This window comes from Nycticebus coucang, chromosome 20, assembly GCF_027406575.1.
Source record: "Nycticebus coucang isolate mNycCou1 chromosome 20, mNycCou1.pri, whole genome shotgun sequence".
Lineage (NCBI taxonomy): Eukaryota > Metazoa > Chordata > Mammalia > Primates > Lorisidae > Nycticebus > Nycticebus coucang.
This window is the reverse complement of record NC_069799.1, coordinates 56,774,676-56,797,317: the sequence shown is the minus strand read 5'-3', so window position 1 is coordinate 56,797,317 and position 22,642 is coordinate 56,774,676. Positions and strand designations below refer to the sequence as shown.

At 40.5% G+C, this 22,642-nt stretch overlaps 1 protein-coding gene across 4 annotated transcripts in view; it reads left to right on the top strand.

Annotated features, from left to right (window-relative positions):
* The window catches only part of PTER (phosphotriesterase related), a 60,574-nt gene that overhangs the window by 27,117 nt on the left and 10,815 nt on the right, over positions 1–22,642 (top strand). For 3 of the 4 annotated variants that reach the window (XM_053572363.1, XM_053572361.1, XM_053572362.1), the window contains 2 exons: positions 3,394–3,866; positions 7,234–7,499. In XM_053572363.1, the coding sequence (XP_053428338.1) occupies positions 3,435–3,866; positions 7,234–7,499 (698 nt within the window). In that variant the 5' untranslated portion in view covers positions 3,394–3,434. Of the gene's footprint in view, positions 1–1,102; positions 1,583–3,393; positions 3,867–7,233; positions 7,500–22,642 lie in introns of all 4 variants that reach the window. The other variant, XM_053572365.1, reaches the window with a different exon arrangement.

Genomic DNA, 22,642 nt, shown 5'->3' with positions numbered 1-22,642 from the left:
ATCACAAAGTGTGCTCATTCTCAGGCTGCTCAAACTTCACCTTTGAAGCACAACAAAGCTTTTGGCCAATGCGTTTACAACTCTAGCTAATCCCTTTTCCACTAGCTTCTGTGCAGGTATGTGCAATGCTGAAGCTTTTCATGCATGCTGTGTGGAAAATACTGAAAGTCTGCTCTTTTATTGGTAGTCACTCTTGTCTACAAAGTTGCAAACAGCTGCTTTTATCACTCATTGCTTCCCTCCTTAGTGTGTGAACCCTCTTCTCTATGAAATCCCCAAAGCCCCTTGCTTGTTTGTTGACAAGAAATCAACTTCTGGGCTGAAAAGAGCTCCCGTGCTGCACAGAAACCGTGAATTCTAGATACATACTTTACCCCCATTCAAAGACACATTCTAGCTTACAGCGGTGCCGGCTCCAGGGTGTTCTTTAATCGTTTCCTCTCCTTTGAGTGTGGGTTACATTGTGTGTGATCATAGGACACGCCAGCTAGTTCTGCCTGAGAGCATTAGAGGAATTTCCCAGAAGGGATGACATTTCTTAAGTGATTTTTTTTTTTCACAAAGACTCACAGCTTGTGAGCTTGAAAGTACCAACATTGCTCTTTCAAATATACATCAATTAAAAATGCCATTTGATACTTTTTCAGTTAAAGTGATAGTTTTATCAGTTTACCTTCCTTTCTGCCTCTCTGCAACACAGTTGTGATGCCCGCAGCCAGAAGGAAGGCAACGGAAATTAACCCATATGGAGGATTCAATTAATTATTAACACATTGCCACACTAGGAAAAAAAGAACTTTTTTCCTTGGGGCCAGAGTGATTTATTAGGTCAGGCACATTAACTGCCTGCCCTGTGAGTTGTATTTAATTCATGCTAGTTTTGAGCTTGGAGTCTTGTGAAGCATATATAACTCGCATGTCTTTGGATCTTTCTTCTCCTAATAAAACACTGTGGTCCCAAGGAAAAAAATTTGTTTTTTTCTAGTATAGCAGTCAATGTGCAAGAGATCTGTGAGTTATATATGCATTATGAGCCCCCAGGCTCAAAACTAGTCTGAGTTAAATGCAAGCACATGGCAGTTTTAATGGTTTTTCACCTCAGGCGAGACCATTGGCAACATTTGGGAGCCCTACCTGGAACTACTGCAGTCTGAGTCACGGAGGAGGACACGCTGCACGCCCTGGGCCTGAAGTGCCCTTGTTGCCACCACCGCCTCTTGCTTCCAGTTCAGGAGGATCTGATTGAGAAGCTGCTTAACTACGCCCCCTGGAGAAGTGACTGTGCCAGAGCCCCTCCCTTTCCGCCCCACCCCCAGCCCCTGCCCTGCACCTGCTGTGCTGACCAGGGTTCTTTCAACTGAGGTGTCAGGGAAGTGGGAGCATTGCCTGGCCACAGCACATGGGCATGTTGTACCCCCCAACTCTGGGAGGGGGGCATCCAGTGAAGGTCTTTCAGAACCAAGAAAGAAAAAGAAAATTAACCCACATGGAAGACTGAACCTGTTACTAATGGTGCTGTGATTTCATCAACTAAAGAGATGAAGTACACATTACTTGCTCTCAGTAACAAGGAATGGGAAAAGTGAGTTCCTAGACATCATCAATGAAAAATACTGCCCTGTGTAGTGACCGGCAGCTATACAGTAATTCTCTGCTTTCATGATAGCCACTGCGTGAATCGCCCAGCTGCTGAAAGTTTGGCTTGCAGAAGAACACCATCAAATAAAAATTAACGGCCCTGTTAGCTACACGTTCTCTGTCAAAAAGGCTGAATAAACCATGTTTGCCTTGTGGACCAACAGATATCAGACACCTGAGTTCAAGATAACTGCAGTGATTGGATATAAACAGGCCTGTAATTCTGTAACCCTCTGACCCTGACATTGTTTTAACCCTGTCTCGTGTATGTGCTGTAGCCAATTATAAATTTTTCCATTGTTCCCCCAAAGTATCTCCCCTCTAATCAACCATGTCTTCTCCAAAAATAAATAAATAAATAAAATAACCTAGGAAATATCAATACATAATAGTTCCTAGACTTAGCACAACAAAAGCTCATATTTGTTGAGTACGGGCTATGTGCCAAACACGTCTACAGGTATTTTTACCTGTGGTATCTACTTTAACTTTTTTCTTATGACAACCTTTGAAATGTGCTTTGCTATTCTAATTTATAAATGAAAAATGGAGTCTCAGAAAGTCAGAGAAGGCCTTCAAAGGGATATGGGGGGAGGCAGGAATCACCATTTCAGAATGTCTTTCCAAAGCACATTCGACAGCTTCCCAGGATGCTCTCTGGGGCTTTCTCTTCCTTGGTTCCTCCTTGACTGTTCCCATCATCCTCTGAACGTGTCTGGTTGGTGTCTCAGTTCTGGCCTTGGCCGTGGTTGTGCCCTTGGCCTTGTAGGTGTTGACCTTCAAACACTTTCAGCAGCGCTTTTTCTTCACAAGCCACATCTCTTTATTTAGGGTGTATCCTTGTCAACAACAGTGCTAGAATTTGAGATCTTGCTGTCACTGGTAGAAATCGGTGAACACTTAATGTGTGTCACAAATGAAAGCAAAACAAGGACAATTTGCTCTTTTTAGAAATAGCAGATTTCTGTCTCAATAAATCACAGCTGCTTTCATTATGACTAAGAATTTTCGCTTTTCAGTATTTTTGGTGTTTCTGACTGTGTGCCCTTCGGCAATCAATCATCTAAAATAGAGAGTTTTGTTTTTAGTTTTTTCTGTGTGAATCCTAGGTGTGCTCCCCCACTTGGTTTTTTTTTTTGGGGGGGGGGCAAACTTTGCAAACTCAGGTCAGAGATCTTGTCTTTTGCTTCTTTATAGTTTCAATTTCTGCCGCATAGTGGACCTTCCAAAGAATCGTGTTCACTTGGCTAGCAAATGAATAGCAGAGTGATCCATATATTTCAGTTAAAATCTTTTTTTTTTTTTTTTGAAAAATGGCTAGTGAAACAGTTCTACTGATACCAGGCTGGTTTTGATGTAAGTTCCTGATTTCACTTGAAGAGTTTTTTATTTTTAAATGAAAATCCATATTGTATTATCCAAGAAAGCATAGCTTTGACTAAGAGAGAAAATTAAGTGAATGAAAGTGTGAACTGAATATGGAGCATGATTTCCAGTGGACATAGTTGGGACTGAGTCAGGCTGAGGAAAGCCATTGGAAATGGTGAGGGGCATTTGAAACCAGGCATGTCCCTTAGATCTGCAGCGGGGACAGATTCTGACCTTGGCCGGGTAATAAGTGAGATCATATCTCCAGTTTCATTGATTCTCTTTCTTACATGGATAAGAATATGTTCACAGCCTCTCACTCTTTATGGACAGAATTTAGGTGGGTTAAATTTTCTTATTATGCTTTTCTTTTTTTTCCCCCCCCAGAAAACCCTGTCGTAAAGCATCTCCTGGTGGTACCATCAAAAATGTCTTCCTTAAGCGGGAAAGTCCAAACCGTTTCGGGTCTTGTGGAGCCAAGCCAACTGGGCCGCACCTTGACCCATGAGCACCTGACCATGTCTTTCGACTGCTGTTACTATCCGCCGCCTCCGTGCCATGAAGCTACTGCCAAGGAACCGATTACGATGAAAAATTTATATTGGATTCAGAAGAATCCTTATTCCCATAAAGAGAACCTTCATTTGAACCAGGAAACAGAAGCCATAAAGAAAGAGTTGTTGTACTTTAAAGCACAGGGTGGAGGGGCTTTGGTGGAGAACACAACTGCTGGGATTAGCCGTGACGTGCAGACACTAAAGTGGCTTGCAGAAGAGACTGGCGTCCATATCGTATCTGGAGCTGGGTTTTATGTGGGCGCAACGCACTCTTCTGAGACCAGAGCCATGTCAGTGGAGCAGGTAGAAAGCCCTAAGTTCTTTGACAGTATGTGTTCATAAATTCAGAATAGCCAGAATCTTGGAAATGCCATTGACTCCGGGGTAGCTGGGCCATACTACAGTAATTTACTAGCTGGCCAGGGCACCTGCCAATGGGGACTCAAATTAGCAAACATTTTACTTCCTAAAGAAAAAACGTCAAGGAAAGAGATCTTACTGCACTGGTCATTGAAAAACTCAACGTGTTAATATTTAGATTTACGTATATCAGTGTCTGTACTCAGGAGTGGTGCCATGGTCTGGGTGTAAACCTCACTTTTCCATTGTAAGCTTCAGTTATGCAACCTTGATATTTCCCACCCCCCCTGGATTTTATAATAACCCTCAATAAAGATTCACTGTAGGGTAAAACTTGGCAGGCAGAGATTTGGCACATTTGTGAAAATGTTTCCTTCTCCTTTTACAAAACAGGAGAGGGGGAAGAAAATTTACTTCCCTTTTTTCATCAGAGTACGATCTTAAGCAAGAGCCGGCAGAAGTAAATGTTTCAGGGACAGAAAGAAGGAATAAACTGCGAAGCTTTTGTGGACATCCATGTGCTGTCTTTCTAAACACATGTATCTGTTTGTATGTGTTTTGCGTGTATGTATGTATTCATCTGTACCCACCAGTGCCTGTTTGAAGAGCATAGAGTGTCAGCTGCTGCCTTCGCAAAGGATGAGTTACTCCTTAAAATACTTTGCATTTCAAAATTTTATCTGCATTGTTTTTTCATCAGGACTTAATTTTTTTTTTTTTGAGACCGAGTCTTGCTATGTTGCCCTTGGTAGAGTTCTATGGTGTCACTGCTCACAGCAGCCTCAAACTCCTGGGCTTAAGTAATTCTCTTGCCTCAGCCTCTCATGTGGCTGGGACTACAGGTGCCTCCCGGCTATTTTTTGTTGCAGTTGTCATTGTTGTTTAGCAGGCCCAGGCTGAGTTTGAACCCACCATCCTTGGTGTATGTCGCTGATGCCATAACCACGGTGCTATGGGTGCCGAGCCATCAGGACTTAATTTTTTAAATATGTTTACGTTATTTGAAGACTATGCAGATGACAGGACGATACAATCTGCTGACCACTCTTAGCAGCAAATATACATTGCACCCCGATGTGTAATCGTAGTTTTGCATGCTGTATATTTCTTTTTGTTGTTGTTGTTTTTTATTGTTGGGGATTCATTGAGGGTACAATAAGCCAGGTTACACTGATTGCAATTGTTAGGTAAAGTCCCTCTTGCAATCACGTCTTGACTCCATAAAGTGTGACACACACCAAGGCCCCACCCCCCTCCCTCCGTCCCTCTTTCTGCTTCCCCCCCATAACCTTAATTGTCATTAATTGTCCTCATATCAAAATTGAGTACATAGGATTCATGCTTCTCCATTCTTGTGATGCTTTACTAAGAATAATGTCTTCCACTTCCATCCAGGTTAATACAAAGGATGTTGTCTCCATTTTTTTTAATGGCTGAATAGTATTCCATGGTATACATATACCACAGCTTGTTAATCCATTCCTGGGTTGGTGGGCATTTAGGCTGTTTCCACATTTTGGCGATTGTAAATTGAGCTGCAATAAACAGTCTAGTACAAGTGTCCTTATGATAGAAGGATTTTTTTCCTTCTGGGTTGATGCCCAGTAATGGGATTGCAGGATCAAATGGGAGGTCTAGCTTGAGTGCTTTGAGGTTTCTCCATACTTCCTTCCAGAAAGGTTGTACTAGTTTGCAGTCCCACCAGCAGTGTAAAAGTGTTCCCTTCTCTCCACATCCACGCCAGCATCTGCAGTTTTGAGATTTTGTGATGTGGGCCATTCTCACCAGGGTTAGATGATATCTCAGGGTTGTTTTGATTTGCATTTCTCTAATATATAGAGATGATGAACATTTTTTCATGTGTTTGTTAGCCATTCGTCTGTCATCTTTAGAGAAAGTTCTATTCATGTCTCTTGCCCATTGATATATGGGATTGTTGGCTTTTTTCATGTGGATTAATTTGAGTTCTCTATAGATCCTAGTTATCAAGCTTTTGTCTGATTGAAAATATGCAAATATCCTTTCCCATTGTGTAGGTTGTCTCTTTGCTTTGGTTATTGTCTCCTTAGCTGTACAGAAGCTTTTCAGTTTGATGAAGTTCCATTGTTTATTTTTGTTGTTGTTGCCATTGCCATGGCAGTCTTCTTCATGAAGTCCTTCCCCAGGCCAATATCTTCCAGTGTTTTTCCTATGCTTTCTTGGAGGATTTTTATTGTTTCATGCCTTAAATTTAAGTCCTTTATCCATCTTGAATCCATTTTTGTGAGTGGGGAAAGGCGTGGGTCCAATTTTTCTATATGGTGTAAAGGACTGAATAATAACAGGGAATTTTTTTTTTTGAGACAGAGTCTCACTCTGTCACCCTGGGTAGAGTGCCGCGGCGTCATAGCTCACAGCAATCTCAATAAGAGAGAACTGAAGAATTACTTGAGACCATTGATGGAGTCAGTGGTAGTCTTTCTGTATTCCAGATCAGTCTTTCAAACTTGTCAATCTCACAGCACACTTGAACCTATAGTTGAACTTCCATGGCACACTTAAATGATGTTCATCCAAAAAAAGAGTAAAAAAAAAAAAAAAGAATATACTTACTGTGCTTTGAAGTTCTTTTGAAAATAATTTGATTAAAAATCTTTAAAAATATTCACAGCACAGCTAAGATCCTCTCACCACACACCAGTTGAAAATCGGTGTTCTAGATGTTTCTCCTCGGGTTAGAGATTTATTTTTCTCAATCTGAATGTAGTCTTACCAAGTCACTTCCTCTTCTCCCCACAGCTTTCCAAAGCTGTAAATTTCTTGTTAAATAATCTAAGTAAGATATTGTTGATTCTTAAATTTAGAATAATTTGTTGAATTTGCGTGACTGGCCAGCAAAGTGCCTATCTCATGGGCCAGTATTAATAGAATAGAATGTTGAATCCATGTTCGAAAGAATGAATGACTAGATAAATAAATCCATAGGGCGGCGCCTATGGCTCAGTGAGTGGGGTGCCAGCCCCATATGCCGAGGGTGGCGGGTTCAAACCCAGCCCCCGCCAAACTGCAACCAAAAAATAGCCAGGCATTGTGGCAGGCGCCTGTAGTCCCAGCTGCTCGGGAGGCTGAGGCAAGAGAATCGTGTAAGCCCAAGAGTTAGAGGTTGCTGTGAGCCGCGTGACGCCACGGCACTCTACCCGAGGGCGGTACAGTGAGACTCTGTCTCTACAAAATAAATAAATAAATAAATAAATCCATTCACAGCCTGTGGTCGATCTATTTGGATAAGTTCCTAACCTATAAAAATGTGTTCATTTTTGTTCTTCCTTAGCTTACCAGTGTCCTTATTAATGAAATTCTCCATGGAGCTGATGGAACCAGTATCAAGTGCGGTGTTATTGGAGAAATTGGTTGCTCCTGGCCTTTGACTAACAGTGAAAGAAAGGTTCTTCAGGCAACAGCTCATGCCCAGGCCCAGCTTGGTTGCCCTGTTATTATTCATCCTGGACGGAATCCAAGTTCACCATTTCAGATTATCCGGATATTGCAAGAAGCAGGTGCGGACATCTCCAAAACAGTTATGTCACACCTTGATAGGTAAGCAGGCTGACCTAAAAACTGGGGCAAACCACCATTGGATCGATGGATGATCAAATGAGAAATCAGCAATAATCAGATCAATGCAATTCTAATCACCTAGAGATAACCACTAACTTCTTGGAAGATAATATTTATTGACATTAATCAAAGTCTCTGCTGCCATCGTTGTTGTGTCCTGACTCTGTGTCAGATAACATTCTAGGTATTTTGCATAAGTTGTTTCTTTTACCGGACTTCATCCTTCATAACTTTTCATATAAGGTGTCACTGTCTGCTTGATTTCTTGGTCTCATGTTGTAATAGCACAGTGGCTACCAATTCCACTTGCTCAATATTTGCCAGTAGTGGGAGTGATGAATTTATCTACAAATATAAAAAGAGGGAAACTCAATTATTGCACCCTGAGAAGAAAATCACGAGTGTAAATGTTCACTCTTGTGTCACCTGTTGTGGCTTGAATCCTCTGAATTTTGGAAAATGCAGTTATAAAAAAATAATAAGCATATGTATTGTTAGTATTACGCATTAGTTTCCTGAGCCTGCTGGAACAAACTATAACAAACTGGGCACACTAAAACAAGAGAAATTTGTTCTTTCACTGTTCTGGAGGCGAGTGTTTGAAATCAAGGCGTTGGCGGGGCCACGCTTCCTCCCCTATAGAAGCTGTAGGGGAGAAACCTTCTTTGCTGCTTCTGTTTGAATGGTCCAGGCATTGGTTGGCTTGGATGCACAACTACAATTCCTGCCTGTCTTCACACAGCCTTCACCTCTCTGTTTCCTCTCTTCTATTTCCTTTCTTTTCCTTTCTTTTTTTTTTTTTTTTTTTTGAGACAGTGTCTCACTATGTCACCCTCAGTTGAGTGCCGTGGCGTCACATCTCACAGCAACCTCACACTCTTAGGATTAAGCAATTCTCTTGCCTCAGCCTCCCAAGTAGCTGGGACTACAGGCATCCACCACAATGCCCGGCTATTTTTTTGTTGTAGTTGTCATTGTTGTTTGGCAGGCCCAGGCTGGGTTCAAACCCGTCAGCCCCTGTGCATATAGCTGGCCCCCTAGCTGCTGAGCTACAGGCGCTGAGCTCTCTTTTCTATTTCTTATAAGGACATTTGTCATTGGATTTAGGGTCCATCTGGATAATCCAGAACAATCCAATCTCATATCCTTTATACATCTGCTAAGACCCTTTCCCCAAGTAAGGGCACTTCCAGAAGTTCCAAGGGTTAGAAAATGGACACATCTTTTAGGGGCCCACCAATCAATCCTTACACATTATGTTAGATGCACAGGGGCCAACAAAATAAATGGTTATATAAATAGATGCCAGCTGCTATTAATTTTATGAACTAGCCCAACAGTGTTGCTAAGGCTGGTCATTTGCCTTCAGACTGAATTTATTAAAGAACTAGTGCAGTACCAATGAGACAATTACTCTTCTATCTTGCATATTAGAAAAAAGCCATATTATTTTTATTTTTTATTTTTTTGAAGACAGAGGCTCACTATGTCACCCTCAGTAGAGTGCTGTGATGTCACAGCTCACAGCGACCTCCAACTCTTGGGCTTAAGTGATTCTCTTGCCTCAACCTCCCAAGTAGCTGGGAATAGGGGCCCCGCCACAACGGCTCCCTATTTTTGTTGTTGTTGTTATTGTAGTTGTCATTGTTATTTCGCTGGCCCAGGCCAGGCTTGAAACCAACAGCCTTGGTGTATGTGGTCAGTGCTATAACCACTGTGCTATGAGCGCCAAGCCAAGAAAGCCGTGTTAAAAGATTGATCGATCCTGATCATAAAACCTGACCTGCTGCTATTTAATAAACCAATGGTACTACACAATATATTGATAAAAAGCTTTTACATAATAGAGATATTGAAAAATCCTATGCAAAAATAAAATAAATTATTGTTATGGCAGAGAAGTCAAAATTAATGGGGAAACGGAGAAACAGCCAGGTGAAGGCAAATCTCTGGGTAACTGGGTTGGTGTAAAGATTACTACTTGGCTACCTTCAGGAATTTTCTGGCAACACTAATAAAAAGAAGGGTGCTTCCAGACTCTGATCATAGCGGTAGGGCATTAGAATGTGACGACTAGAATCTTTGCACCCAGAGAAGCCTTTAAATCCCAACTGTGCCATTTGCTGTCAGACCTTGGGCAGCTTCACGTGAATTTAAAGTGATGTTTTGATGTTAACCTTGTATTATATAGAACATATGTAGTACCTTTATTCAGTAAGTATGATTGTTTTTAAACACTGTGAAGTATGTCATACATACAAAAGGGTATATGACCCTAATATATATTTTAAAATTTTACAATTTTTTTTCAGTTCTCACAAACCTCGTGTTCTCTGGTTAATATACACTGTAAGTATACTCTCTTAGGATTCATATGACCATCGTTGTTAGTCATGTCAAATATTCTATATTCCTGCTAATTTTTTGACTGATTTATTGATTACACAGAGAAGTATATTAGTAACTATTATGGGGTGGCACCTGTGGCTCAGTGAGTAGGGTGCTGGTCCCATATACCGAGGGGGATGGGTTCAAACCCAGCCCCAGCCAAACTGCAACAAAAAAAATAGCTGGGCGTTGTGGCAGGTGCCTGTAGTCCCAGCTACTCAGGGGACTAAGGCAAGAGAATTGCCTAAGCCCAGGAGTTGAAGGTTGCTGTGAGCTGTGACACCACAGTATTCTACCCAAGGGTGATGGAGTGAGACTCTGTCTCTAAAAAATAATAATAATAACTATTATGGTGGGTGTTTAGTTTCTTGTACATATTTCAACTTTTGCTTACTATAGGGTGTCCATAAAGTTGGTGTGCCATTTTGAAGCTATATTACCGCATACGTGTAAATTGTTACATCTTGCCAAATCTTATATCAGTCTATATTGAGCTGCTTTATGTCTAATAATGCAAGTAATGCTTTTTGTTTTAAAGGCTTTATCCGATAATAATGTGACTGCATATTTTTGTGTTAGTATCACACGGTCACATTCCGCCATATTTTACCTTCCACCTGTCAGAGTCTTCATATTCTAGATGTGTCTCACGTAAAGAGCACGTGTGATTAGATGTGAGTTTCTCCCAGTCATGCTTTCTCTTTCTTTTTAAATAGCTTCAGTTGCTTCACAGAGACTGTGCTTATCATGATGCTTGTTTTCATTTTTTTGTTACAGCTTTGATTTCTTTATACCATTTTTCCTTCTCATTTTTCTTTTCCCCTCTGCTCCTCTGGAAGGTATAATGTTGGCCCTCTGCATCCATGGTTTCCACATCCTCGGATTTGACCAACCAGAGACCAGAAGTATTCAAATAAAATACAAAATAATATAAGCATTAAAAGTAACACACATCAGATAAACAATACAACATAACAGTTGTTATGGAGCATTTATCTTGTATTGGGTATTATACGTAGAGGTAGTCCCCAAGTTACGAACAAGATAGGCTCTGTAGGTTTGTTTTTAAGTTTAATTTGCATGTAAGTTGGAACAGGTACACTTACCTATTACCTGCAATAGCCCCTGTTCATAAGTGTGAGTTGTATGGAAGTCACGTGTTGGTAATTTGGGGATTGCCTATAATCTAGGGATGATTTAAAGTATGTGGGAGGATATATGTAGATTATATGCAAATACTTTGCCATTTTGTTTAATAGACTTGAGCATTCACAGATTTTGGTATCACTAGGATGTCCTGGAACCAACCCCGATGGATACCAGGGGATGACTGTATATTGTATTTCTATTCTTTTAATGGTTGTAATAGAAAATTTAACATACATATTTGACTTGCCAAATTTTAAATTTAATACATAGTTTTTACCGTCCTTCCTAGTAATACGAAGATCTCAGAATTCTTTAACTTCAATCACTAAGTTATATACTGTTTTTCCCATGGTGTTGAATCTACCTGATTTTTTAAAAAGCATCCAATGATGAGACATTATTTTGTTGTCCTAAAACATACTAATAGTTGATGTTCATTTAGATCAACTTTTCAACAGAAACATGCTATTTTCTTTGTTCACCCTTCCTTCTTGCATTTCTGGTCTTTATTCTGGAATTGTTTTTTTTTTTTTTTCCTGAGATACATCATTTTAAGTTCCTTTAGTAAAGGTCTGTGTTGGTAGTAAATAGTTGGGTTTTGTTTGTCTTAACATGTCTTTACTCCATTATTCATAGTAGATAATTTCATAACGTATTAATTCAAATAGATAATGCTACCTACGTGTTATTTATTTATTTATTGCAGTTTTTGGCTGGGGCTGGGTTTGAACCTGCCACCTCCAGTATATGGGGCCGGTGTGCCTTACTCCTTGAGCCACAGGCGCTGCCCTCTACATGTTATTTTTTAAGCCCTTCATAGATATTCCATTTTCTTTATTTATTTTTTTTTTCTTTCAGTTTTTGGCTGAGGCTGGGTTTGAACCCACCACCTCCAGCATGTGGGGCTGGCCCCCTACTCCTTGAGCCACAGGCACCACCCAGATATTCCATTTTCAACTGGGATATATTGGTGGTGTTGACTGGTCAGCTGAAACTAGTTGTCCTTTTGCCGATGTCATCTGTCTTTTCTTTTCGGGGGCTGTTCACATCACTGTCTCTGATATTCTGCGTTATCACTGTGATCCATCTCACTGTGAATTTCTTTTTATTGTGTGCTTGGCATTTCTTGGGAATCCTGAATGTGAAGATGTTTTCCATTGTTTCTGAAAAAACCTCAGTTGTCGTTTCTTAAAATACTGTTTCACTGTCATGTTCTTTACTGCTTGCACGTCAAACCCCAATTTGACACCTGTAGCCCCGTCCTGTATCCTGTATCTCTTAGCATGTCTTTCATAGTTCTGTCCACTAAGCCATAATTTCTTCATTTCTGTCTTCCTATTCACTAATTCTCTTTTCAATGGAATCAATCTGGTCCTTATCCTGTTTATTTGGTTTATTGTATTAAGATCTATAGTTATTTTTTACTTATTATGTTCTACTTGTTGACTTTTCAAATTTGCTTGGTTAATTTTGATGATTTATTTTCCTTCCAACATGTTTTCAATTCAATCTTTATAAAAATATTAACCATAAAATGTTTATTTTATAATTGATTAATCTAATTTATACTATCCTTTTTTTTTTTTACTCTGATGTTATACTTTGTGGGTTCTTTTGGGTCTAAGCAGACTCAGTTATTCCTTTGTGTTTTATTTTTTTTCTTTTTCTTTCTTTTTTCTTTTTTGGAGACAGAGTCTCACTATGTCACCCTTGGTAGAGTGCTGTGGCATCACAGCTCACAGCAACCTCAAACCCTTGGGCTTAAGTGATTCTCTTGGCTCAGCCTCCCAGAAGCTGGGACTACACAATACCCGGCTATTTTTTTGGTTACAGTTGTCATTATTGTTTAGCAGGCCTGGGCCAGGCTCGAACCCACCACCTTCAGTGTATGTGTCCGGCACCCTACCCACTGAGCTACAGGTGCCACACCATTCCCTTGTGTTTTAGAACAGAAGTTTTTGTTATGAGCTCAGACTCCTTGGAAATTATCATGAGTACTAGGTTATTTTGTTTTTTTCCCCTCTCTAGATTTTGTTTGTTTTGTTTGTTTATGGTAGGCAGTTAGGGGGGCACTAAAAACCTGAGAATACTTTATGCTAAATTTAAATTTTGTAATTCAATATTTTTTTGGGGGGGGGAATCATTGAGGGTAGAAAGAATTAGGGTACACTGAGTAATTCAATTTTTAATTGTGGTAAAATACACATAACATTTACCATCTTAAACATTCCGAAACGTACATCTCAGTAATTTTAAGTTACATTACTTCCCCCAGGTTGTGGCAACCACCATTCTACTTTTTGTCTCTGAATTTGACTGTTGTAGGGAATGCATATACATGGAATCCTACACAGCTTTTTGTGATTGTTTAATCTAAATTTTAGACTTGGGGGTTTAGAACCACACAGAACCCCCTCAGCTCAGCAAGGAAGGTTTATGGTTATGAATTCTCAAGGGAGACTTTTTTCTAAACTCACCCTTCTTTCACCAAAAGATCAGACAGAGAAAGAGCTATGCTTGTGTATACTTGACTTACAATGGGGTTATGGCCCAATAAACCCACTGTAAGTTGAAAATGCATTTAATACATCTAATGTACCAAATATCACAGCTTAGCATAATCTACCTTAAATATGCTTGGAATACTCACAGTAGCCTACAGTTGGGCAAAGTTATCTAATGCAATTCCTGCTTTATAATAAAGTGTCGACTATTTTGACACTTTATTATAATAGTTAGTAATTTACTTAATACTGTACTGAATGTGAAAAACTGAAAGGTTGTACAGGTACCGGAGGTGTGGTTGCTACTGAAGGTTGGTCACTTTCACATCATTGTAATGTCGAAAACTTGCTGAGTCAAACCATCCTAAGTCAGGGACTGTCTGTAATGACCAAAAACTCTCTGTGGGCCAAGTTTTTACTTAGATCATCTACAAGGGTGTTGTCTTTGGGTGAGGGGATTTCTCTTGCCTCCTCTCTGATCTCTCACCTGGGTTAGGCCCATGCTGTGTCTCCTTTGGTCTATTAAAATCTTGTAGGCCAGATCTCACCTTATTTCTCATTTTCTCAGCTTTCTTGTTTTTTCTGCCCCCTGAGCAAGGCTTACTTTCCCACCAGCTCAATCAAGCATTTAAAAACATGACTTTCTTTTTTTTTTTTTTTCCTCTTCTGTTTTATTCGGTATTTTACATGCACTCTAATGGAAAGGCTTTCTGTGAACGTTTAGTCTGCCACACTGCTGGCAAGTGGCTCAGGATGATTCAGTCTTCCTAGCCCTATTGATTTACACTTAGACATGTATGTAAGTTAGAAAATTATGCTTGGCAAAAATAGAAAATAAGCTTTCATTGGCAAACGTGAAATAAACCTTAACTCCTAACACAATAGTATCTCCTTGCTCATAAAATCAATGTATACATTTTCTGGTTAAATATGTACATACATATATACATATAAGGATACACTTATATATAGAAACACACATATGTATTATTTTCAAATGATGAGATACATTATATGGTTTCCATTTGGCTGTGATTTCAATGTATCCCTCTAGAATGGTTCAGAAGTGAATAGAAAGGTTGGCCTGAGATCAGACGATCTCAGAGTATCCTAGAAAATTCTGAGACCATTGCTAGAACACCCACCCCAGTTTAGACCTCTGTTATGAATTTTTTCAGGGTGTCAGTGCCTGAAAAAAATAAAAACATAACTGGGGAGGTAACTAAGGAAAAGGGCTTTAGAAAACTAGTGCCTTTTGAAAAACATATTGAATATAAAGTAACAGGAAAAAATAACCAGGGAGGCAAGTGTGGGCAACGTTAGCGTTTTGAAGTGACTCTTCACAGCAAGACAGTTGCCAGGCTGAAGGTGGACTAGGTCAGCCTTTCAGAGACTCTCTGAGGTCTGCTGGGCCGTGCGCATAATCTGATCTGTGCTGAAAGGGCAAGGAATTCAGTTTTCTGTAATGGGGACAAATCACAAAAGGGCATGTATTTCATGCAACAAAATGCACAGAGGACACACACAAAAAGAGCATCTCAGAACAAGGCTTCCAAGGAAAAAAGAAAGAAAGGAAGAAGGCCCCAAATAAAACTGAAAATCATTTCATTTCTCCCATCATGCCTTTTCAGACATAAGGGAGAAGGTGCGCAAACCACAGGAGACCAGGTAACAAGTGAAGGGGGTGGTGTCACAGACCCTTCTAGAACCTCCAGCAGGACTGACCCTCAGCCAAGTTGGCCTGCAAAATTTCCGTCCCTTGAGAATAGAGAAATGAAATATTCCAGTCTGCCCCTGATCACACAGGTAGATGAAATCTTCATTAAAATTCAATGCATTCACATGGGCACACACACACACACAATGACAACAAATAGGTACAGGGCTTTCCAAATGGGGCGGTCGGGGCCCTGTGAGGGAAGGGTTAATGAATGGTCATCACCTTAGGAGACCGCTGAACCACATTGTTGTCATGTGACTCTTTGTGACCTGCTTAAGGTCATTTACTGGGAGATAACAGCTTGACAAGATAAATCTGCTTCTGCGTCTAGGCCCTCCCCTAACCATCTGTTCCCTTTAAGAAACATGGGCCTGTCGAATGGCCTGTTGGCCGCTGTGAGTTTAGCCCTAGAGGACATCATAGGGGGCTGCCCTTGACAGTGATAGGCACCCAAAGTCAACATTTACTGGAACACAGCATCAGCGCTTAAGTGTTCCTGCTTGCTCTTTCAATCTAAAAAGGCTTTCTGCCTTTCAATCATTTATTATAATTTTACGACCAGTTAGAACATTGCCCACTTTTCTAGGGGGCTTGTTGCCCACCCCCACCCCCCACCCGGTCTAATACAGGCTATATGTGATTGAAAAAAACACCCCACAGATACAATTTTTGCCATTCACTGCCAAGGAGATTTCATCCTTAATGTACTGTTAGAATATCTGTAGGTACTTTTACAACAAAATTCTTTCATTACCAATGAAAGCAGGGTCCAACAACATGGTGTTGGAGTAGGTGTTGGGGTACTATTTTCTGATTAAATTTTTGAGTGTCCCCTACCCCCAATAGGGGCAATGGCTGAATCACTTTTCTACTTGGTTATCTATTTAACAAGCTGAAGGGCTTTGATAGAAATCCAGGGCCTAGAGTTCCATTAAGGGCACAATGGTAATTAAGTATAGGAACATAGCACATCACTGTCTTTGAAAACTCTTAGCCATGGAAGATGGAGGAATCTGACCCAAGGGTTTCTGGAAAACAAGAGTGGAGAACTCAGGGGATGGGCCAACAGCACATTTTTCTTCTCTTTGCTCTGATCTTTCATGCCAAATTGGCCCAGCTCTCGGAAATATATAATTTGATATATTTTAATGCTCTTAATTAGATGAAGGAAGAGTGGAATATCACTTCATTCATTCCACAAATATTTGAGGACCTAATTATCATACACCAGACACTGGGCTGCAGCATAGAGAACAACCTCTCTTTGCCTTCAAAATGATTATTCAATTATAATGATGGCAACTTTTAACCTTCAGGTTTTCATTGAAAAGCCACGAAAAAATAGTTATGTGGTATCCTTGGAACTGTAGACATTTAATCTCTAAGAATACTTGTGAATTAATGTGAAGTCATTCAAAAACAATTCCGGGCAAAAGTTTAGCAAACAGAAAATGAGCAAAACATCTTTATAGAGTTAAATAGTACAGTAGCATTCTTTTTTTAAATAAAAATTAGAATGTTTTGCATCTGCAATTATTTACAACATCTAGAATCCCATGAATGTGGCACTGGATTGCTTAACAGTTTTTGGGAGGATTACACATTAAGCATGCGTTATGTCCATAGTGTATAGAAAGCACTGGAAAGAATAAGTGTGCGTGGGTGGCGCCTGTGGCTCAAGGAGTAGGGTGCTGGCTCCATATACCGGAGGTGGGGTTCAAACCCAGCCCCAGCCAACAACTGAAAAAAAAAAGAATGAGTGTGTAATAGTAGTGTACACAGTGTGGGAACGTGTGTAATAAAATCATCTTGGTTAGTTTTTTTGGCTCAGATCCAGCCACAGAGTAAGAAATTTAAAAAATCAGTTCAAACAGCCAAGGAGAGGCCTGCTCCGCAAAGTGAGAATTTTTGATAGAAAAATGTTTACTAACACAACTAACACCACTTCCCTCTATTCAGTTACTAATGTCCATGGATATTTCTTCTGTTTTCATTATGATGGAAAAAAGAAAATTATAAGAAAAGCTAGATACTCTTAACACATGATCATGTCCCCCCATCTATAAATACTTGGGTACCATTGTGGATAAATGTGATATGATAATGAACACTGTTTCGTGAAGAGTACTCACTGAGATGGAAACAAACCCTCGAATGCATTATAGGTTGCAGGTGTGTGATGGCAGCTGATGGCAGCAGATGCTCTTTCATGAACGCAATGTAGGTTTTATGTCCTTGGGGGGCAAGGGAGAAATAGGGGAATCCAGGGCCCAGGTTGCCCGGCTCCAGGCTCTGATACCAGCCTTTGCTAGTCTGTGACCTTCAGCAAGTTACTTGGGCCTCCAAGCTTGTTTGCTCGTACGAGGGTTAAGAAAATGTACTTTAAGCCCTGAAGTGTTTGGCAAATTCCTTCCTCTGCTAATGCTTGGTGTGGATTTCCTTTCAGGTTTATAGGACCAATTTTAAAAAAGATAAAGAAGAGGAAAGAAAGGGTGAGGGAGGAAGGACAGGGAGAGAGCGAGAGCCAGAGAGAGAGAAAAAGGAAGGAAGGGAGAGAGGAAAGGAAGGAGGGAGAAAGAAGGAAGACAGACAGAGAGACTCCAGGCAGACTCCTGACAACCTGAAATGTACCGAAATTCTTTATATACATACAGTGAAAAATGAAATGCAATAAAGTTGTCATGGTAATTAGTAATTACCACCAATTCATTCTCAAGCATCCCAAACTCCACTCTTTAACAGAGACTTTGGGCAATTTGCCTAATGTCAGGGTAAATGAAGGCGCCAGTCACGTATCCCACACGCGACATTCTACCCACCAAATCCTTCCACTAATAATTTTATTCCAAAGCCATTTTTCACAGCTCTGACACCATTCCCATGAAATGTGACATTTTAACAAATAGGATTGCCATGTCTATGAGATTTATCTTCCCTCCCCTCAACGCTATCATTGCTCGAACCGCGTATCACCTTCCATGATGAGCACAACCTCACTTGTGTTACTTGGTGACTGGAAAGTTCATATGGTAAAATGCTCTTCCTCGGATGTATAAACTGTGAAATGCATTTTAAAATAAAGTTCTAATTACACTTTGCAACTCAGAGCCAATTTCTGGTTTTAGTCTAATTTAAACAAGGGTTTTTCTCTCTCGCAGCCATCTGTTCCTCTTGCTTAAGCTCACACTGAAGTCATAATATTGAGAGGGTGACATCATCCCTTCCGATGATGTCATTAAACATCTCTGTGGCTTCCCAGAGAACGGACTAAAGTGAGAAGAGGTGCTTGTTAAAATCTAAGTAATGGCATGCTATAGTATTTTCCTATTATTTCTCTTTCCCAGGTACTCCACAAATCAAAAAATCCTATTTAATAAAAGGAATGCCTTCATACAAAAAGAATCCTATTTAAAAAAGATAAATGAATCTTCACCTACATCTGTGGGCATAAACTAGTATATTTCTCCAAAAAGAAAAAAGAATATACATGATAACGTGAATAGTGTTTTAAAGTTATATTAATATCAAATTTACTGGATTATAGTACATTAAGTTATAATCATTACATGATAGCAACATAGAGTAATTTCTTTTAAATCTTGCACTATAGTATTTTATAATTCATTTTAGGTGATTAGATGAAGAATTCTAGTTGAGTTTGATAATTCTTTTAAGTACTTCTTAAAAACCTTTCATGTAATACTAAAGCATCCCACATAGCTCAATCTGTACAAATATCCATTGGTTATAAATTGAGAAATTCCTGACAAAGAGGTTTTCTGAAATCACTTTCTTGGTTAACGATTTTTATAATAATTAATCAGTGAAATTCAACAGCCTTTTTTTTTGAGACAGAGTCTTACTCTGTCACACTCAATAGAGTGCTATGGCCTTGTAGCTCATAGCAACATCAAACTCTTGGGCTCAAGCAATCTTTTTGCCTCAGCCTCCCAAGAGTTGGGACTACAGGTGCACCCAGCTACTTTTTAGAGAAGGGGTCTTGCTATTGCTCAGGCAGGTTTCAAACTCCTGAGCTCAGGCAATCCACCTGCCTCAGCCTCCCAGAGTGCTAAGATTATAGGTGTGAGCCACTGTGCCCAGCCAGCCACATTTTTAATAAATCATTTGTATATCCATATCACTTGCTATTGTGATTATATGCCTACTTTTTAAAAGTACTCAAATCTGTACGTTTCAGCAGGGAATGTGCTCTGTGCTTCTATATATATCTATCAGGCCTTGAACCTGTCCCGAGAGCAACACAGAGCAGCCCACAGGCGCCATGGTCTGGGCCCAGGAGTTCCTAGAGTGGAATGGCTGGTGACTTACGACCAAGTCACAGCATGGCCTAAAGGAAAGAGCGCAGGACTAGGAGTTAGAATTCCTTAGTTGTTGATTGTTTAAAAGGCCTGTCCTTGAGTTTCTCCGTGAGTGCAATGACGTTAATATGTGACATAATTATTTCACCAGCTTATGATGAGTTTCAAAACCTCCTCCCTCCACATTCCTGTTATTTAATGGCACCAACCTCTAATCAGCTGCCCAGGACAGACCTGTGAGTCCCGTCCCTTGTCACTGTCCCTGTAGGGACAATGTCCCATCTTTTACTCCTCCCATTGCTTCCCTATTCCAGCTGAAGACACCACCGTTCACCTAGCTGTTAGTCTAAATTTTTGCCCCCTCTATCTGCCTCCTAAGGTTTCCAAACACAGCCCCTTCTACGGACTCCTCTGCTGCTGCCTGAATTTAAACTTCCTCCCTTAGCCTTGCTTCTAAATCTGGCCTTTGCAAACCACCAGATTGATCTTTCCAAGTGCAAATCTTCCTGCCCTCCACCCCCTCCCCCAATTTAAAACTCTTCAATGGGTACCCTTGGCCTCCAGCACAAAATCCAAAGTCTTGGTCTTTTGGGGCACCCCCACTCCCCCACCTCATCTCCTGTCATTCACAGTAGGACCAAAACCTCTTGGGCTGAAGCCACCCTGACCATGTTCCCAGGACTCTGGCCCGATGGGTCTCATATGCTGCTCACCTGCGTTCAACACTGCTGCTCACCTGCGTTCAACACTCTGCGATCTATCTATTTCTTCAAAATGCAATTCAGTGTGGGGTGGGGGGTTTCATCTCTATAAAGCTTTTCCAGAACCACCCAAGCAATGTTTGATGTCTTCTCTCTTTGTCCTCCTAGTTCCTAGCAGCACTCTTACTATGACACTTGGTAAACTCTATACAGCAATTATTAGGTGTCACTTTCCCTGATGGACACTGAACTTCTTGAAGGATGGGACTGTGTGTTGTTTATCTTTGTTTGCTGAGCTCATGACTCATAGTCAGTAGGGGATTGACAATGTCTTATTAAATGGATGGATGGCTAATGCTCCCCTCATGCACTTTAGCTCTAATAAACTACAGGCTTATATTCAGGAAAAGCAAGTTTACTCTTTGCCTTTCAACAGGTGTTTCTCTGGATTGTTCATCCCTTACCTGACATTGAACCCAACCAACACTTATCTAAATAGTATACTTTAAGATTCAACTCAAATGAATCACAGGGAATCACATGAAAAATTCAAAAATTCAAATGAATCATTCATTGTCTTTCCTAATTACTTTGTATTTATTTGTACTATAAAAGCTTTTCACATATTTCATTATAATTATTACCTGAAATATCCATCTTCTGCAGACTTTAAGTTCCTTGAGATGGCAGCTTAAATTTCTTATTCATAGTTGTATTCCCAAACACAGGGGATGGCATGAGATGGGCGATAGTAGGTATTTACTGAATTAATTCACGAAGGTATGAAATGAAAATAAGGTAGTAGAGAGTTATTTCAAACTGTAAAGCCCCAGACAAATGTGGATATTGTTATCACCTTCATTAAGCCTGTGGATCGCATCTTTTTTTCTTGGTCCTTTCTACCTAGAGAAGCATGTCTAAATTATCACTTCACGCAGATTTCTTTTCTCCCACGCGGAGTACATTTTGACCTTAAACTAAACCTCTTAGCACATGAATAAGATCTAGCATATAAAGGGGGTTGAAAAGCAGAATCAACTGTCTTGGTTCCAGCTCTGCTACACTGGGTAAAGGAGAAGCATATTCTGAACATGAAGATAGCCAAACAATTTCAGATCACCATCTTCTTAGCTGATGGTAATGTGTTTTCTTCCCCTAAATCAATGCCTGTTCCTTACAGACAGAGAATGTATTTATCAGTTGAGGAACAAAGCTGTAAAGTATACAGCAGAAAAAGTGTGATCATATGAATGATATGAACAAGTACTTAATCCAAAAATCTCATCTTACTCCTGGGAAATCCAAAGATAGTTCATAAATGACATGGATGTTAGTTCATTCTCTTTGAAGAAGGGACGTTTCTTCAGAGGGAAATGTAGTAGCTTTCTCTCTCTCTTATTTATTTATTTATTTATTTTGGGGACAGTCTCACTCTGTCACCCTGAGTAGAATGCTGTGGGGTCATCACAGCTCACAGCGACCTCAAACTCTTGGGCTCAAGAGATCCTCTTGCTTCAGCCTCTCATGTAGCTGGGACTGCAGGCATGCACCACTACGCCAGTTTTTCTTTTCTTTCCTTTTCTTTCTTTCTTTTTTTTTTTTTGTTACTAGAGATGGGGACTTGCTATTGCTCAGGCTGGTCTTGAACTCCTGAGCTCAAGCAATCCACCTGCTTCAGCCTGCCAAAGTGCCAGGATTACAGGCATGAGCCACCTGGCCCAGATGCAGGGCTCTTTTGCATGCTGTAATCCCCTCGCTGTTTAGGGCAAGAAGCAAAAACTACCTATCTTAACAGCTGGGGGAAATTGGAATAAGAGACAACAGAATTATTCATGTACATAGAATCTGGAATGAGGAGAACTGGCTGAGGTTTTCACCTCCACCTCATAAGCTGTGCTATGAGATCATCAAGGATGCAGAGGGCAGGATCTTGGTGTCACCCTCATCTGAAGGACATCAGGCAGAGTCCATTTCCCATGGTGTCCTGCTGACACTTGGGGTCAATCCTTTCTCCAAGTAGATAAGAAAGTCGCTTGCATAAATGCAGCTTCAGTGGCACTGGCAGTCCCTGGACGCCATCCAGCTGAGTGTCAGTTTCAGGGGAGTAAGTCACCTTGTCAGTATCCAAGGTGCATGGTGCTTGCTCCTGGACACCACTGGAGTGAGGTCCCTGAAGGAGGAATGGAGGTACCATGGAGTGAGGGGGGGAGCTCACACCATGAAGGGGACACCCCATCTAGGAACATGGCATCCAAACACAAAAGCAGTCTGGGTGTCTCCACAGCTCCCCAGGTGGGAAGCTTGAGTCATCAACCTTTTCCGAGACTCCATTTCCCTGTCT